The sequence below is a fragment of the Globicephala melas genome, chromosome 4 (assembly GCF_963455315.2).
Source record: "Globicephala melas chromosome 4, mGloMel1.2, whole genome shotgun sequence".
In the NCBI taxonomy this organism is placed as follows: domain Eukaryota; kingdom Metazoa; phylum Chordata; class Mammalia; order Artiodactyla; family Delphinidae; genus Globicephala; species Globicephala melas.
The window spans coordinates 22753566-22772194 of NC_083317.1; the positions used below are offsets into that span (position 1 = coordinate 22753566).

At 32.8% G+C, this 18629-nt stretch overlaps 1 protein-coding gene across 2 annotated transcripts in view; it reads right to left on the reverse strand.

Annotated features, from left to right (window-relative positions):
- NCAM2 (neural cell adhesion molecule 2) overlaps window positions 1-18629 on the reverse strand; it is a 493693-nt gene that overhangs the window by 92457 nt on the left and 382607 nt on the right. For both annotated transcript variants that reach the window (XM_030877736.2, XM_030877737.2), the window contains exons 10-11: window positions 15759-15946; window positions 12300-12396 (exon numbers count right to left, since the gene is read on the reverse strand). In XM_030877736.2, the coding sequence (XP_030733596.1) occupies window positions 12300-12396; window positions 15759-15946 (285 nt within the window). The remainder of the gene's footprint in view (window positions 1-12299; window positions 12397-15758; window positions 15947-18629) is intronic.

Consider the following 18629-nt stretch of genomic DNA (forward strand, 5'->3'; position numbering starts at 1 on the left):
TCTATGGATCCAAAGTCTGGTCTTGCTACTTTTGTCAACTTCAGCCTTGGACAAGTCTCTTAATCTTTTCAATCATCAGTATTTTTCTCCCTAAAATGGAAATTAGAATAATATCCACTGCTAGGATGCTATGAGTATTAAATAATGAAGAACACATAAAACAGAACTTGAAATATATTAAGCACTTAGTAAATATTAGTCATCATATCATTCTCTGGTAACTCTGGTAACTATCCTTCTCTGGTAACCATCCTCTTACTATCACTTTATTTTGTATTAATTGGCATCTATCAATATTTTAGTCAAATGGTAGGCAAAAGATACAATACTGAGGTTCAGCTTAGAAATATTTGCTGTGTATAATAGCAAAGACTGGGTGTCACGGTCTAAGAGTCAGATAGGAACAGTCTCTGGACTTGCTGTATGATTCTAAGCAAATTAAACTTATTGGGTACCAGTTTTCTTATAAGCAAAATGTTAATAATAATAACATTAAAGCTGCTGTTGTAAGGGTGAGTTGATGGATATACATCACAGGACATTTACAAATATTATTCTCAGTTACCCTTTCTTTAAAATGACTCTCAGGGTCTAAATAACATTGATAAGTATTTTGATATTTAAACATATGCCTAAGTCATAGTTTGATCAAAGTATAAATGAGAAAACTTATAAAAAGTCTGCCTTGGTAATTACTTTATCTTGTAACAGGTAAAGGAACAATAAGAGGAGTTGCTCCTCTGACTTTAATTCTGATAAAATAAACGAATACAATTAAATAAAAAAGAACTAATAAGTAAAGTAAAAGTACAAGAAACTTTATGAAAAAGGAAGGGGGCAATAAGCAGATATATGCATAGATGTTTGGAAATAAAGTGAAAATAATACATCAAATATTATGTTCCCCTGTCTAACAAAAAAAAGCATCCCAAAGTGAAGATGCCCCTATAAGGCAAAATTCTGAAAGCATATGCCCAAAGATATTCATGTAGAAGAAAAGAAAGAGAGTTGAAGAATATAATGCACCTGCAAAGGATATCGTGGATGAGTAAATATTTTAAGTTGAAAAATTTCAAATTGAAGATGAATCATCGGATTACAAAACAGTATTTCCTCAGGATTCAGGATAAGGTGAGAGTCAAAAATGTTGAATACAACAGCAATATAAAAGATGATTTGTGGATGTGTATGCATGTGTGTGTATTTTAGATCTTTAAACTCTCTTCCTCAACTGTGTCCTCAATTATCAGAGAATAAATAGACCCTGATATCAAAAGTGAAAAACAGAAATCATCAAGTAAGTTCACTCAAATTGTATTCTATCACTTTTGGATTAATGGACGTACACTCTCCTCTTTCCCAAGGCCAAATCCTCCATCTCTGAATGGTGTTACTTTTACTTGTTTTCTTCTGCAGAACACTGCATCACCAGGTAGTTCTTCTCATCCCTTTTTCTTCTCTTTTGGAGTTTCAGTCTCTCTTTCTTCTCTGCCTTATTACCATGAACTATAAAAATCTCCCAAATGACAAACTTTCTTCTGTTCTACTCCATTCTCAGGCAACAAACTCGTCTTTTGTTTCCCTGTCACACTGCTTGAATAGATTGTTCCTAATTTCTGTCCCAACATCTTTACTTCTGGAACTTTGGTTTCCTAGAATGCTGGGAAGCTGGCAACTAAGGTAGGGTTCAGAGTCACTGATTCAACTCTTTCCCCACAGGTGAGGATGTGGTCTTGCTAAACTTAGATCAATAGGAACAGTTTGATATTTGTCAGCCTTTGTAAGTGAAAGTACTGAAGTGAATATTTTTCTAGAATGGTGTTTGAAACCTTATCTTAAATATTTTCTAATGATACTCCACATCCATTTCTATCATCTATGCTACTCCCCTTTATCATAAGAAATGGAAGGCTAAAATCTTTATTTCCCAGGTTCACTTGTTGCTAAGGTTGTTAGAACCATGGAGGCACTTAGGATGAGCTGCACATCTTAGTGGTTTAACATGCTGAAAGAGCGTGTGTGACATCCCTACTCTTCTGAGGAGGTGCCCGTGGACAAGGAGACCTACAGATGTGGATGATGGAAGCAGCTGGACTCCCTATTCCACAGTCTAATCACACAGTTCCTGGTGCTGGTGGCTGTGATATCAGAAGCAGGACAGCTTGGCTGCAGGGCTTTCTGACCTCTGATTAGCAGTTGCAGACTTGACCTTGCACCTCACTTGAGGTATATTATGACCTTGAAGCCAGAAGATTGGTGGCTATCTCGTGCCTTCCCTTTTCCCTGCTTCTCAAATGACTTTATAACCACACAATTCTCTATATTAAATTCTTTTCTCCTAGGTTTGTTCATCAGTCTCCACCCGATAAAAAGTCTCAAATATTAAGGGAATTATCGTATAAAGAATTGAACTTCCTAGATTTAGCAAGACCCTAACATGCAGAGTGTAGCTATCAACTGCATGCACCTCAGGGATGATGCTGAGATGGGTTCCATCTGCTTCTGCTCGGAGCAGCCACCTTATTTCCAATAAATTTTATATATTTTTTCCTATTTCAATTGTGAGGTTAATCTAATGTTATAGCCAATCTGTAGCACATCTGAGACCCTGCAAATTCCTCACTTCATTACCCAAATGCCAAATCAAATCATTATCCTATTGATCTTTTAACAGAATTTGATCACATATGTTTAAAATTTTCTCCTCGCAGGTAGTTACACTAACTCTCTAAATAATTGTTTTCAATTTTATTTGTTCATATACTTAAAAATCCATCAATTAAACTGAGGTACTCCAGGGATCTGTCCTTGATTACATCATTTACCTCTTATATTCTCCATTTAATCCGAGGTATTAATTATTAATGATTTCCTCAATTATACCCAAGTCTTGACCCTTGTCAAAATTCATGGAGTCCCATGTCCCATTATTAATTGTGCATTTCAACTATGATTCATAGGCAAATCAAATGAAACACACTGAATCCTTTATACATTCAATAATTCATGTAAATCTACTGTAAGCCAGGCAATTTTCTATGTTCTGGGATAAAAATTGAGGCAGCCATCACTTCTCTTATAGAGATTACATGCTAACTACATAAAAATAATTGTAATGTATAAATTATTTTGTACAAACACTGTGGTCAAAATTAAGCAGACAAGTGAGATAGTTTAGGTGGGGATGGGAGCAGAGTTGGAGTGTTGTAATTTTGAATTTTGTGGACAGAAATCTCTTTGTTTAAAAAGTAATATTTGATCAAGGACTTAAAGGATAAGAAAACAACTCATATGAAACTGCTACGAAGAGAAAATTGTAAGTACAAAGATGAAATGTGCCTTGAGGGTTTAAAGAAGGGGGGCAGTCTGTGGAGAGCAAGATGACCAAGGTGTGGGGAAAGGAGATGGAGTTCAGAGAAGGCCACTGGAGGTGGAGTGAAGAGAAACCTTGTGAAGCATGATAGGTCCTTATAATCACTATGGCTTCATCTCTGAACAAAATAGGAAGCCACTGGAATGCTTTCAGCAGAAGAGAATTATGCCTTAATTACTTAACTATTTGTTTAATAATAAGAAGCCCTTGAGATCTTTTATTTAGGCTGTACTCCGGGGGGGGGGGGCATAAGCCAAATGGGAAAGCCAGTTTAGGACTTTATGCAAAAATATACATTAAAAGCAAAACCAAACCAAACCAACAAAAACAACTAGAGTATAGAATATAGAAATTTCATGAGAATAGTAAGACCCTGTAAACACCTTGTTGGTAAAAGAGTCAATAAGACTTGCTAAAGTGTTGGGTGTATGGTCTGAGTAAACAAGTTGATCAACGATGACTGTGAGTCTCTTGACCTGAACAGCTGGAGACAGTTGCCACTTACTGAGATAGGAAAGAATGCCAAAGGAAGATATGTAGAGGTGAATACAGATTAGCTTTTGATATCTGGACATTTGGAGATCTGCATTGGCTCTAGAACATCTTTGTGGAGAGGTAATTAAGCTTGATATAAAAGTATAAAATTCCGGGAAAATATCCAAGCTGATGACATATTTTGGAGTTTTAGAGTATAGGTGGTATTTAAATCATAAAAATTAGAATAACAAAGGTGTGAGTGTAGATAAAATAAAAGAGACCCCCAAACTGAAGTACAGTGATTTTTAAAGTTCAGAGAAATATGGAACTACTAGGAATGAAGACCAAAAAGAGCCCGATGAGGAGAAGAAAAACCAGGAAAGCATGACTGCTATGTTGTGGGTTAGGGAGATGACTCAAGGAGAAAGACACACTCAACTGTGTAATTTGCTGCTAGATGAAGAAGTATGAGGATTGAGAATTGACCACTGGATAGAGCATAAGAAGGTCAGTGGATACCTTGATAATAGTAGGTTTTACAGAGCAGTGGAGGTAAAAACAAGACTGAAAGTGTTTGTGACAGAATGAGAGGAAAGTAATTAGGTGCAGCAAATATAGTCACTTATTTTGTGAACTTTATTAACAGAAATGATGCAGAAGTGGAGAAATGATGCAGTAGCCAGAAGGATTCATAAGGTCACAATAATTTTATTTAAGACAGAAGGAATTATTTTCCACTCTAGAATAAGAAAGAAAGGAAGGAAGGAAGGAAGGAAGGAAGGAAGGAAGGAAGGAAGGAAGAAAGGAAGGAAGGAAGGAAGAAAAGGACTTCCCTGGTGGTTCAGTGGTTAAGAATCTGCCTGCAAATGCAGGGGACATGGGTTTGAGTCCTGATCCGGGAAAATCCCACATGCTGCAGAGCAACTAAGCCTGTGTGCCACAACTACTGAGCCCATGCATCACAACTACTGAGTCCATGTACCTAGAGCCCATGCTCTATAACAAGAGAAAACACTGCAGTGGGAAGCCTTCGCACTGCAACAAAGAGTAGGCCCCGCTCGCTGTAACTAGAGAAATCCCACGAGCAGCTACGAAGACCCAACACAGTCAAAGATAGATAGGTAGATAGATAGATAGATAAGTAAATAAATAAATAAATAAATTTATTTAAAAAAAAGAAAGAAAGAAAGGGAGGGAGGGAGAAAAAAAGAAATAGGAAAACAGAAAAGAAAAGAAAGAAAAAAAGGCTTATTTTTTTATATTGACATTCACCAGAGCAAAAGAAAAGCAATCCAATTCCCTAATTATATATATATATATACACACACACTCTCTCTCTCTCTCTCTCTATATATATATATATATATACACATATACATTTATATATTAGGCTATTTAGAGAAAGATAGAAATAGAAACATAGAAATCAAGATAGTTGTTTCATGATAAGTGGATCGTGTTGCTTTATCACTAAAAACTCCAAACTTCCCTTGCTGTATATATGATGTAACAGAATGTAAACATGATGAATGTTTTTAAGGAGATCCATAATTTGTTTTCTTACTGACTTTCTATTCATATCACCACCACTGACCCACCCACAGGATATGCCATCCAGTACTCCATTAAATGCTCATGCCTTTTCCCATCTTGATTCTTTCCATCTTTCTACTACTTCTTCACTGGATCTGTTTCTACTCCTTCAGATTCAGTTCAAAAGTTGATACCTGTTTGAAGCTTTCCCCAAGAATTACAATCATTTTGTGTTCCTAAGCATTTGATTCACACTTCTATTGCAACTCATATCTTTTATACTATAGCTTACTTGTGAAAATCAGTTGCTAAGTATTATTCATCTTTGTATTCCCAAGATCTAAACCAGTGCTTAGCACCTACCAGAATCACACTTTATGTATGCTGAGTGAGTAGATTAACAAGTGATTCAGAATTGATACAAGCATGGATTCCTAAAAATAATATCTAGTTATATTAGTTTAATTTTTTTCGGAGGAGTATGGGAATGAGGAAATTAAAAGGATGTCATAAATAGTTTTTGAAGACAAATAAAAGCTTGCCTTACAATATAGGAAAAAAAGAGAAAGATGTAGATTTTCCAGGCTAGATCATAAAACTGATCATGTAGGAGAAATCTAGTTTTGTATTCAGTTGAAGAAAGTGTGTTTTCAAGTGAACTACTTTTAACCTGCTTTCAAGTTTTACAGAACAAGGGTCTGGATAAAACGCTGTCCAGGTACAAGGGCAAGTAGATTGACTATAATTCCATATCTACAGAATTCTGTTCAATTGATCCAGTTTAACCTATAAGATGGTCTCTATTCACAAAAATGACTTGTATAGGCTTACCTATGACCTAGGTGAAAATAAAGATGACTGCTTCATGATATTTTTGAATTAAATCAATCTGAGAAAGAGAACAAAAATATTGGATTTGACAGGGTCTCAGTAGGTTAAAATGATGAGCTCAAATAGGCACGATGAAATTTAATAGGGGTAAGTACAGAGTCCTGAACTGAGGTTAAAAAAAGAAATCAATTGTGAAACATAGCAGAGGAGACCTCATTTAATAGCAGTTTGTGTGAAAAAGATGTAGGAAAAAACACTGGAAGAAAAAATGTGGCAAAATCAAATTAAATTTTATATTACTTAATAAAATACAGTGTTCAGAATAAACAAGGTCATTATCCCATTATCAGATTTTACTGTGCATTCATCTGTGATGTCCAGATCTGGGTATTATATCTAAAGAGACCTCAACAATATGGATTATTGTTTATAGTTTATTTCTTATATCCATAAGAAAAGTGACAAATATAAACTATAATTTGGCTATAATAGTAAGTCACTAACACTTGTCGAGCACACACTGTGTGCTAGTGCTTTGGCTGCATTTCCTCACTTAGTCCTCGCAATGGTCTTCTCAGGTAGATCTTGGAGAGGCTTCTGTGGCATGCTGAAACCCCCTTCAGATCCAAGGCTCCCTTTCCCCAGTGCTGGAAGTGTTAACTGCTGACAGCTTACAGCAGAGTCCCTCCCCTGAAACTGCCCAGGAGAAGGTAACTTGATCAGAAAAGGGTGTCAATTAATGAAGCAAAGGTGAGATCTCCATATTAAAGTTTACTATGAAAAGTTTACAGTTAAAAACTAAGTATAGCAATGATGAAATGAATTAAGAAAGTTAAGAAAATTATGCATAAAATCATTTGATGAGGTTGAAAAGATAAAGTCTTTCAGGAAAAGCTCTTTAAAATACACATGTACATATCCAGAATGGCTTGTCAGATTATGATCTCTTGGAAGTAGAAAACTATAAAGAAGAAATGATAATTGTTAACTATATGGTTGCAATTTCATTTATCCTTATGTGTTCTACATTTTTAATTTGCTCCAAGATAGGCATTTAAATTAAAAAAAAAAAAACAAAGTATGCTTCCTAGCTAGAAAGTCACCAGGAGGTACATTTTTAAAAATTTTATGATGAAATCCTTAAAAAAAATCTCTTTCTGTCTCAGTCTCTATCTAATTTTATTTTTATTTGGCATGTTGATAAAACATTAATCTAACAAAATTAGTTATCAGTCACATGTAAAAAAATGTTGTGTTTCCCATAAAATTATAGAAAAAAAGTATTTATTTCAGTTTTCTGAAGATGAGAACTAGACCAGAGAGGACTGGACCAATCTTTGCCCATGAATATGAAGTCAGAGTTTAATAGAAGGGTTTTTGTGATTTAATCAAAGCACAGTGAAATATCTCTTATTTAAAAAAAAATCATTCTAGAAATGAACAATCATAGGTTCCTTGGTATTACTTTTGTGAAAATGTAAAAACAAAGATGGGGTTAAATAATAGGACTTGACCCATTAAGGTCATACGTAGGAAATGGTACCATAAAAAGGAATGCTGCCCTCTGGAGCACTTTGATCTAGCCAATATTTTAGTCTACTCATTATTTAAATTGTTATAATGATAGATATAAGAACAAATGTGTTTTTACATATTTTTTCCTAATTTGTGAATGCAACTTTCTTCTATAAAATAGGTATAAATATCACACGTAATTCATTGAACTACTATGACAGTTATGAAGATGAGTACTCATGATTCAATTTAGCTAATCATTTCTATCTCTTCTTACTATAACTTTATATAGCTGTTCTTTCCCAACAGAGATAATGGCAAAATAAGTAGGAGGCATGGAGGTGAAATATCCAGCTCATGAGTATGAGTGGCATCCATATGCCTATTTCTATACCCTGTTATATTTTCACTGTTACTGAAGACTGTATCTCCATTGTTAAGAACAATGCTATCATCACACTTATTAAGAGATTTAAAAGAAATGTCTAAATAAATTGCTATATTTTAGAGTGAAAATTATACCTGCATATTTTAAAACATTAGTAGTGTGTGAATAAATGATTATTTAATGTGAAAAATGCTCTTCTTAATATTTTGAAGCAACTTACAGGATCATATATCAAAGTATGTATGCACACATGCAAAAGATGTGGCTATTTATTAAGATAGTCACCTGTGTTCACAAGTTATGTTGCTTTTCTAAAGCGGCTCTATTTTATGCATATTTGTTTATTGGCCTTAGTTTCTTTCCTTTTTATTCTTTTTCCTTTTAAAATAAATGTATATTTATAAAAAAAATTGCAAGAATAGTACATGGAACTTTTCCTTTTAATCTGAACTATTTAAAGTTGACATGATGCTAGCTTTAGCATTTACTTTCTGCAACACATCCTCCTACATAAGATCTATGAAATAATTAAATTGCCATCTAATCCAAAGACCACAACCAAATTTTACCCTTATTCCAATAATGCCCTTTATAACAAAAGGATGTATGCATGGAATTTATTTGTTATGTGTCTTTTCCTTAATCATTCCTTGCTTTTCATGGCTTTGACACTTTGAAGGCTAGTTATTTTGTAGATGGTACCTCAATTTGGATTTGTCTTATATTTCCTTACACTATATTCTGATTATGCATTTTTGGCAAGAATATCACAGCTGTTATTCTGTGTTCTTCCCATTGCCTCTTTTTGATAGTATGAAAGTTTAATTTTCTCATTGCTAATGACATTAACTTTGATCACTTAATCAAAATGGGATCTGCTAGTTTTATCAACCGTAAAGTTACTATTTTTCCCTTTGTAATTAACTAATAATTTGGGAGTAGGTATTTTAAGACTATATTGATTTTTTTCTCATCTAACTCTCACAACCTCTTTACCAACCATTGATGTTCCTTAGCTGAATTAATGTATATTCTGATGTTTGTTAAAGTTGGATAATGGATGTTTTTAACATACAGCCATCCTTTTTTAAAAAAAAAAAAAAATCCTTTCTTTATGGCTCAACACATTATTCCAGGCTTATCTTGTACTTCACTGTCCCACTCCTAGAATCAGCCAATTTTACAAACAGCCCTGGTTACTCCCAGTGAAGAAGGTACTTAGAAACCAAGATCTATCTGCCAAGTGTGCTCTTTTGTTATTGGGATGTTGTAGCTCCCAAATCATCTCAGTGTGTAGAATTTGCTCAGGAATTGTTTTCTAAATCACATTCCTGGCAAAGGAAGCTCCTTGTAGAAGTGGCTGAACACACGCGCACACACACACACACACACACACACACACACCACCTTCACTTCTTTTCTCTATTCATCTATGTACATAAGACCAGAGTACCCCCAATAACCAATCATCAGCCCAGGGTCATTCTAATTTTTGCCTTTTCCCTATCTCTTCTCCAAAGGTGAAATAGCTATATTAGCCATGCTAACCCTACCAACTTTGCAGGAATGAATCATCCATCACTGCCCCCACTCCTTTATTTAAAACTGTCCTTACTCTGATCAGGTTCTAATACTCCTCTCTGGGTTGCTGTTTCTGTTTTAAAACAGGCACATCCTTTTCACACAGCCAGGGCTCCAACACTGAACCACTGAAGACCCCTTAACTCCATTTCACTCCCTTCAGGATCTAGCACCCTATGCCAGGCTGCTGTGCCCTACCCCATTCACATACAAATGCCTACCTTGCTCAGAGGTAGGACTTAATTGTTCAGGAGGGAAAAAAGGAAGGAAAGAAGGAAGAAAGGAGGGAAGAAAAAAATATTTTTGATGCAAAATAATTTAAAATGTAGCTTTTCCTTTTTTCACTGAATATGTAGTACAAAATTTCATGCTAAATTTGGCCTGTTTTAATTTATTGCTCTTTGGGAACAAAGTAATATGTTACAGTGTAAAATAAAATAAGTCAAATAAGATTGACCTTTTACTAGGTCAAATAGGCCAATGACATATTGAATGGTGGTATTAACATATATTTTGAAATATTTAAATTTCTATATAATGTTTCTCATAATATTTCATTTAAAATCACATTATACTTTTAGTGTTTCAATTCTGTAGGAAAGATTTAATTTTATAAGCATTAAATAAAGTAGTCTGCTCAAAGGAATCATATTCATAAATAGTGATATTTAAAGGTATGTTTCCCACCTAAGATACAGTGTCTAATTCATTTTTATATCTTCATAACAATTTCAGTTGAATATATATTTTCTGAAACAAAATTTTAGCCTGTATTAGTCACAAAATTTTGGAATATGAGGATAATTGCAGTATTTGAGAAATATTTCCAGTAACATAATAACTCTTATCTTGAATGAACATTTTCTGTTTTTTATTATGGTGGGAAAGAGGGAAACTCACTAACTTCATATCTTCATTAGAAAGATATGTATAAAATATATTTTTTAATGAAAAATACTACTGTAAGTAATGTGAGATATGAAGGTACACAGACATTAGTATTTCCTTGAATTTAATAAGATTGTTTAAATATCAACAGTATAATGCTCTATTTTTCATATTTTCTTAGAATTATGAACTCTCAAAAACTGAAAAAAAATATTTGGTCATTTATCAAGTTTTACCTTATAGAAAACTGGGTCATATACATTGCCTCATAAAAAAAGGCAATATATAACAGTACATCAGTATTAATATAATTATACATAATATATATAGTAATATAATAATCATATGTTTAGTTATTATTTATAAAAAGTTCATACTAATTACAAGAACATTGCCTAATTTACTAAGGCTTGGAATTAATATGAGTAATGGATTCTTCTCACCATTACAGTTGATACTTCAATTTACTGTCAATGAATTTGATGTGATTTAACATGTTTCATTTTCCTAGAATTTAATTTGCTTGTATTATGGTTTATTCAGATGCCTAAATGTGTAGCATCTACTTCCAATGACTTTCACTGAGATTAGTTTTCTAATGACTTCCTGGCAGACAGTGCACAGTGGTTTATTTCCTTCCTTATTTCATCCCTCTGGCCTCCTTTCCCTTCTATCTTTACCTCTCATCTTAACTTTTTCCTTCTTGTTTCCTTCCCTAAAACCCTTTCACACAATCTTTCTCTCCCTTTTCCCCCAGTGTAGTAAAATAAAACTTGAATTGGAGTATAGCAGGTTTTCCAGTTACATAATAATTTGATTATTATTAGCTTTGTAAACTTTTAAAGTTCCCTGTTGAACTTTACAACTAATGATTTATTTTGAGATATATTTACAAATCAAAAGAAATAAATATCATTCATAACAATATAAAAGAATAGCTACATATTTGAACTCTGAAAAAGTTTTAAAATATTTTCATGGAAGTTATTTATTCTATCAAAACATAAGATTACAGTAATTTTCTGATATTTCTTGACCTGGACTTAGAAGACAATAAATCACATTTTTGCATCATCTGAACTTTGCAAAGCATAAAAATGGATATTTCCAGATTCCTAATCAGTCTTGTAAAACATAATGGCAAATTCTATAACTATATGTGCTTGTATATATTCACATAAATATAAATAAAAACATATCAGGGTTTCTAGTTAAAGTAAATTTTAATCTACATGATATTATTTTTATATCTTTAAGTTTTAAGGGAAGAACTGGAATGCTTTTATATATACAAAATGAAATATTTCAATAAGTTACATAACTCTAAATTTTCTATTTAGCTTAAAAATAAGGTTACTATTTGTTCTTTCAAATTTAGAATTTTAAAATAGATTAATTTCATTTTCTCTAAAGATACCTTTTGTTTTTATTTTTTGACAAGATTCTTACTTTACATGAAATGTAATTTGATGTCTTAAGACATACGTTTCCTACTTCTTTCATAGATGTGTCATATATAAAGTTAGGGGAATTAGAATCAGGGTTAAAATTAATCTTGAAGTCCTCACTATATATCAGATACAACTGTTCTAAATTTTTAAGCAGCAGTTCTTTGTTTCTAATAATAACCTGTATCAGGATTATCAAAATGTAAACTCTATTTGCTTCCAGAAATATTTTATGAATTCTCAGAAATTACTGTGCTATACTTACCAGCCAAAGCAAGAATATATTCTTGAAATCTTGTTCCTATACGGTTAGTGGCTGTGCAATTATATCGTCCAAAGTCATTGTCAGATGTAGGTGCAATCTAAAATAATTATAATAATAAAAATTCACAATTTTAAAACAATATCACAGAAATTTTAAAATAGCCTCTAGCATGCCTTACCATCTTTACACGTGTTCAATTATTCACAACTCCCTGCCGTAACTGTTTTTTCTGTCCTTTCAAGATGTAATCCATGGATCTGTACTACCCATAGGCCCAGGTAAATTATAGTCTACCAATTTATTAAGTAAATGCCAGTATTTTGTTACATATATTGAATAGAAAAATCATTAGATATTTACCTATGAAAGTTCAGAAAGTAGTACACAGTTTGGAAAATATGTATTCTATACTTGCTACAGACCTGACTTTGAAAACAGGAATCTTGTACTAAAAGTATTGTTAACTCTTTGTTTTCTAGGTTGTAGCCTAAGATCAGGCAGATTTAAAGTTAAGAAAGGCTCGAAATATGTCAGCTTTCTCTTCCTTTTATGACTTTATTGAACATAAAATACTAACAAAAGACGAGGACCCATTGAAAAGAAAAATCTTTCCAGGAAGGCATTTTGCAAGGAAATACTGCCCTTGTGTAGCAATTCCTGTAGATAGGCACATTATCTTGATATCTAATAACAGTATCTTGCCTCCATTTCTGTTCAATTCCTATAATTCTCTTTCAGTTTAGGTGGAAAATAGCTGACCTCAGTCCTTACACATTTGAAATCCATAATTAAGTTAACATTCTGGGATTCTATTGCTGAATGGTGGGACCAACCCTGTAATTATAATGTACCGAAATTCTGAAGTATCAATTCAGAAAAGAGATTTGATGATAGTAAAGATATAATTTTCAATCCCAGTTACTATTATTAAGAGAGAATATGCTTACAACAAGAGTTGCTGTTAATTTCAAGTCTGTCCCCAAAGGGGGAAATGGTTTTGTGATAATGGGAGGCTATTAACTAAAAGTGCAATTTTGAGGTCCATTGAAGATGATAATTCTGAAAGAGTACAAAAAAGCTGTGTCATTCATCTTCTAGTCAGCTGTCCATCTAGGAATAGATCATACGTTTAAGGACTAGAGGCTTAAACAGCTCTTATATAAGTACTTCTAAGTGACTAAAATATTCATTTTTCATACATTCAGGTTTTAATAAATTAGGTTAATTTAACTCTAAAATAATTTTACTACTGAGAAATGAATTTGACCAAAAAATGTCTTTATTCTACAGGCATAGGAGAAAGTCATTTGTATACCCCATAGGGAAGAATGTGTACTGAATCAATGCAACGCAAAGACAGGATGGCCGTGACAAAGAATCCTGACTATTGCACAGCTCCTCAAGATTAATGAAGTAACGTAAATATACCTATTTTAACTGGAATAAAACTTTAAAAAGCTCAATTCAGTTGTTTTTTCTGTTCCTGGGAGTTTGCCTATCAAAAGATAAAAGCTTTATAATTCTATCTGAAATAATTTCTTTATTGCGTTTTATGATTAACAAACACAGAAAATACCCCTAGTAGCACAGACTATTAAAAACACACAGATCTAGACACCTGGGCCAAATCATGTGCCCGGCAGTATATCTGGTGTATTCTAGGAAAGCAGTAAAGTCCAATAGTGGTTGTACACCCAATTCCAGCACAGTGAAATAATAGATCATTTTATCAAAATAATATACAACAAAGATACATAATATATATTTATTTTAAATATTTAAATGTTTAAAATATGCAAATTATTGTTGATATTTATCTAATAAGTGCTATAAACATCTACTTATGATACCACTTATTCATATTTTAATATGCAGTCAAAATAATTCAAGTTTACTTCAGATGTTGGGCTTTGATAGAATATAACAGAATAACAAATGTGGTTTTGAACACCAAAATATAAACTGAGAGTACAATGTTAATAAAGGAGTTTGCAAGTCTTTTTCCTAAACCTTCAAAAACTTGATTTCCTCTTTCTGTATATTCCATGGTGAGAAAATCATTTATTTAACAGTTAGCATCCTAACTCAGGGCAAGGAACAATATAGATGATCCAGAGCAGAATATTATTCCAATCAACCTATTAGAAACCTCCTGCATCAAATTTTGTTCATATATTGAAAGTTGTCCTCTTACCTCAGGGGAGTGCCTAGGCAAAACAAATGAACAAATTTGGATGTCCTTTAGAAATGCATTTATTGGCAATAACCCAAAGGATTTATAGACTGTTTTGTTACTTTCAAAAAATCGTAAATTAAAAAATGAGTATATGTATTTAATCAAAGAACCTCAGTTTTCTGCTATGGTTAAATACCTAAAATTTCAATTGAATCTGGCCAAAGTCTTTGTGAAATTGAGCTCCCTGTCAATTTGCCAATAGTTCTTCTAATACAGATACAAAAAAACAAACAAACCAAAAAAAAAAAAAACAATTTAAATTGAAATAGCTTTAGACAAAGTGGCTTAATTACCAAACAGTCAGCTATCCAAACATTTGGGGGAAGTGATAGCTAAATCATTCTATCAACTAAATGTTTCACTAAGTCCATTTATCGGGTGGAAGTGTTAATATGGCACCAATGTGAATACCTTTAAGTTAATGTGGTATGGATCTCAAATGTTATTTGAAAACATGCATCTTTAAAATTTATATATATTGAATTAGTAGAGAAAATGTAGCATCTTTTTAGCTAAAAAGGTTGTTTGAGGAAGATTCCTAATTGTTATGAAAGCATCATCAATTGGGAGGCTTGATGATCATTGTCATAGACTTATATAAACTTTGGAAATTGATATACACACACATAATCTGCAATTATTAAATTAAAGGTATTGTATTCAAACAGAATTTAAAGGCCAGGCACTTGGCAGTATAAAAACAATTATCTACAATCTTAATGTAAAATAATAAAATAAAATGAGGCAATGAACAAGTAAATCTGGTTTATTTAGGAACGTGTAAATATGTAGCCAGTAGATAGCATTTATATATACCAGTCTAAGGAGCAGGAAGGTGTAACCACAGACTCAGTGTCCAGTAGCAACACTGAAATTAAACATTTGCCACTCAATAACTGACAAATTACTCATTCTTTCTCCCTATATTTTTCCTGATATAGTTGTGTTTTTTTCCAAAAATAAATTCATGAAAAATAATGGCTTTTGCTATATACCCATATTACTATATAAGTAGTGAGACATTAACCATTAACGAACCATAATCCAAATGCATAAAATTTCCCTCGAGTAAGTAAACATGAAATATATACAATAGGGTATATGTATATTATAGGATAGAAATATATATTATATATTTAGATACTAAGATATTTAAACATGTTCTAAAATAGTAGATAACTGCTAAAGTAATACAATTTGTTGATATGTACATGAAGACTTACCTCTAATATTATTTTTCTCCCTGCACTATATGTCTTTAAATTAGTGGTGTTTTTAGCTGGCAAGACTAATTTCTCTCTTCTCCAATGGACTGATGCTGGTGGATTAGATTTCACATCACAGCTTATATTGATTGGATTTCCTTCCCAAGAGTAATAAATTGTTTGGTTTGATATGAACTTGGGAGCATCTGTAAAGCAATATAATATAACATTACAGACCTTTTATTTAAGAGAGTCATTTAATTAGTATAAACAATAGTAATCATTACTGACTACAAAAAGAAGCCACAGCAATTCTAATTTCATATATTTAATATGTGATATCAGAAATAATGAAAATATATCATTTGACTGTTTCATCAAATCATTTTAATATTAATATAAAAATATTCAGTCAGCCAATTATTAAAATATGAAATATTGACACTCAAAGTTGTTTGCTTTTAATAATCTGACAAAAATTTCCATGAAGTAAATTAATGGCTCTCTACATATGTGAAATATATTTCTGAAACAACTCATAAAGTGAGAGTTTAGGATAAAACAAAATTTGTGTTCTTGTGTCATTTTTTTAACTTTGTCCTAGTCATATAATTTCTTCTATAAAATATTTTAAGGCAGATATAAAATCTAAATTGAAATGGCAATATCACAACTAAACAACAAATATTTTCCTGAAATGTCATTTCCAGTTTTTAATAACCAGGTATGTTTAATTTAATTTGAATATTAATCAGTTTCTATAATGCTGTGTCAACTGTCAGGCCCCTACACCAGACCTCTGTAATGATAGGTAAGAGAAAATAGAAAATACATTATAAATGCATTATATCATTTTATTGAAGAAACCTAATTTTGAAGACACAGACATGGTTTTTAGTCGTGTTCCATTCAAGAACTATGACATACCCCAAATGCCAAGCAACCATAACTTCTCTGAGTCTCAATATCTTGACTGTATAATTGAGAGGATTCATTTTACAAATTTCTACATAACATACTCTTAAGTGGTAGCTAAAACATTGCTGGTATTTATACTGATTATTGTTGCTACTAATATTAACTATTTAAAACTTAATATCCCTCATAAGTTATCAATTTCAAACTGCCTAAATTAAACCTTTTGTTTTACTACTCAAATTACTTAAAGATGATCTTCTACCAATTTTGTTATATCAACAGATTATATATCAGATATGTAATATAAGAATTATAATCTCCAGTACAAATGCACAAATAATTATTTAAATATTATTGTCCTATACATGTTTTACTGTATGTTTTAAATGCCAATCTCACATAGAAGCATGAAATGTTTATTGAATGCTTTCTATATGACAATAAGCTTATACATTTTATTTCATTTCATCTTTTTCATGACTTTGTGAGGAAGGTGTTACTTTGTCATAAGCATGAGGGATCCGGAGTAAGAGCTATCAAGCTTATTCTAGTACAAAGTTGTAGGCGTGGTATGTGAATCTGGGGCAATTTTAACTAGGGTCCACTGAATTTCTATTCAACCCAGGAATATTATAATATTCACTGCTAGCAATGTGTTGGTGATGCGGACTTTATCATACATTATTGAGGAGAATATATTTGGGACAATTCCTCAGGAACACAAAAGCCTTAAAAAAACTTTGTAATCTTGATTCTGCAAACTAGTCTTAGATATCTCTCCAGAGAAATAAGTAGAAATATTATCAAATGTTAATATAAAGGACTTTTAGCACATTGTTATTTTAATAACAAAATCTCAAAACAACTTAATGTCCCACAAAAGAGGATCAGATAAATAGTGACACATACTGGCACTTAAGTGTGCTAATATTACACAGATGTATCTGCTTATGGTTTTCCCTTAGCTGCAATGTGTCTGTCCTTCCCTTTACCTGGCTGCGTTCAAAACTAAGCTCCACGCTAACTTAACACAGCCTTTCCACAACCTTCAATTGTGGGTTAGTTCCCTTACTTTGTGTTCCCATAGATCCTATGTTCTCCCTCAGCATGATCATAGAAATTTGAATGATCTATTGATATATGATTGTTTCTCCACCAAATATTCTGAATCTTACGGGTTTAACAGATAAAGAAGATATGGTATATTGGGGTGGGGTCCCTGTCAGTTCCAACGCCACCCTTGCCTCAAGTCGTTTAACCCAGCTGTTAGCAATCCCACTACTGGGCATATACCCTGAGAAAACCATAATTCAAAAAGAGTCATGTACCAAAATGTTCATTGCAGTTCTATTTACAATAGCCCGGAGATGGAAACCACCTAAGTGTCCATCATCAGATGAATGGATAAAGAAGATGTGGCACATATATACAATGGAATATTACTCAGCCATAAAAAGAAACAAAATTGAACTATTTGTAATGAGGTGGATAGACCTAGAGTCTGTCATACAGAGTGAATTAAGTCAGAAAGAGAAAGACAAATACCATATGCTAACACATATATATGGAATTTAAGAAAAAAAAAATGTCATGAAGAACCTAGGGGTAAGACAGGAATAAAGACACAGACCTACCAGAGAATGGACTTGAGGATATGGGGAGGGGGAAGGGTAAGCTGTGACAAAGCGAGAGAGAGGCATGGACATATATACACTACCAAACGTAAAATAGATAGCTAGTGGGAAGCAGCCACATAGCACAGGGAGATCAGCTGGGTGCTTTGTGACCGCCTGGAGGGGTGGGATAGGGAGAGTGGGAGGGAGGGAGACGCAAGAGGGAAGAGATATGGGAACATATGTATATGTATAACTGATTCACTTTGTTATAAAGCAGAAACTAACACACCATTGTAAAGCAATTATACTCCAAACAAAAATGTAAAAAATAGAGGTCCCTTTAGGAGTTCTGGCC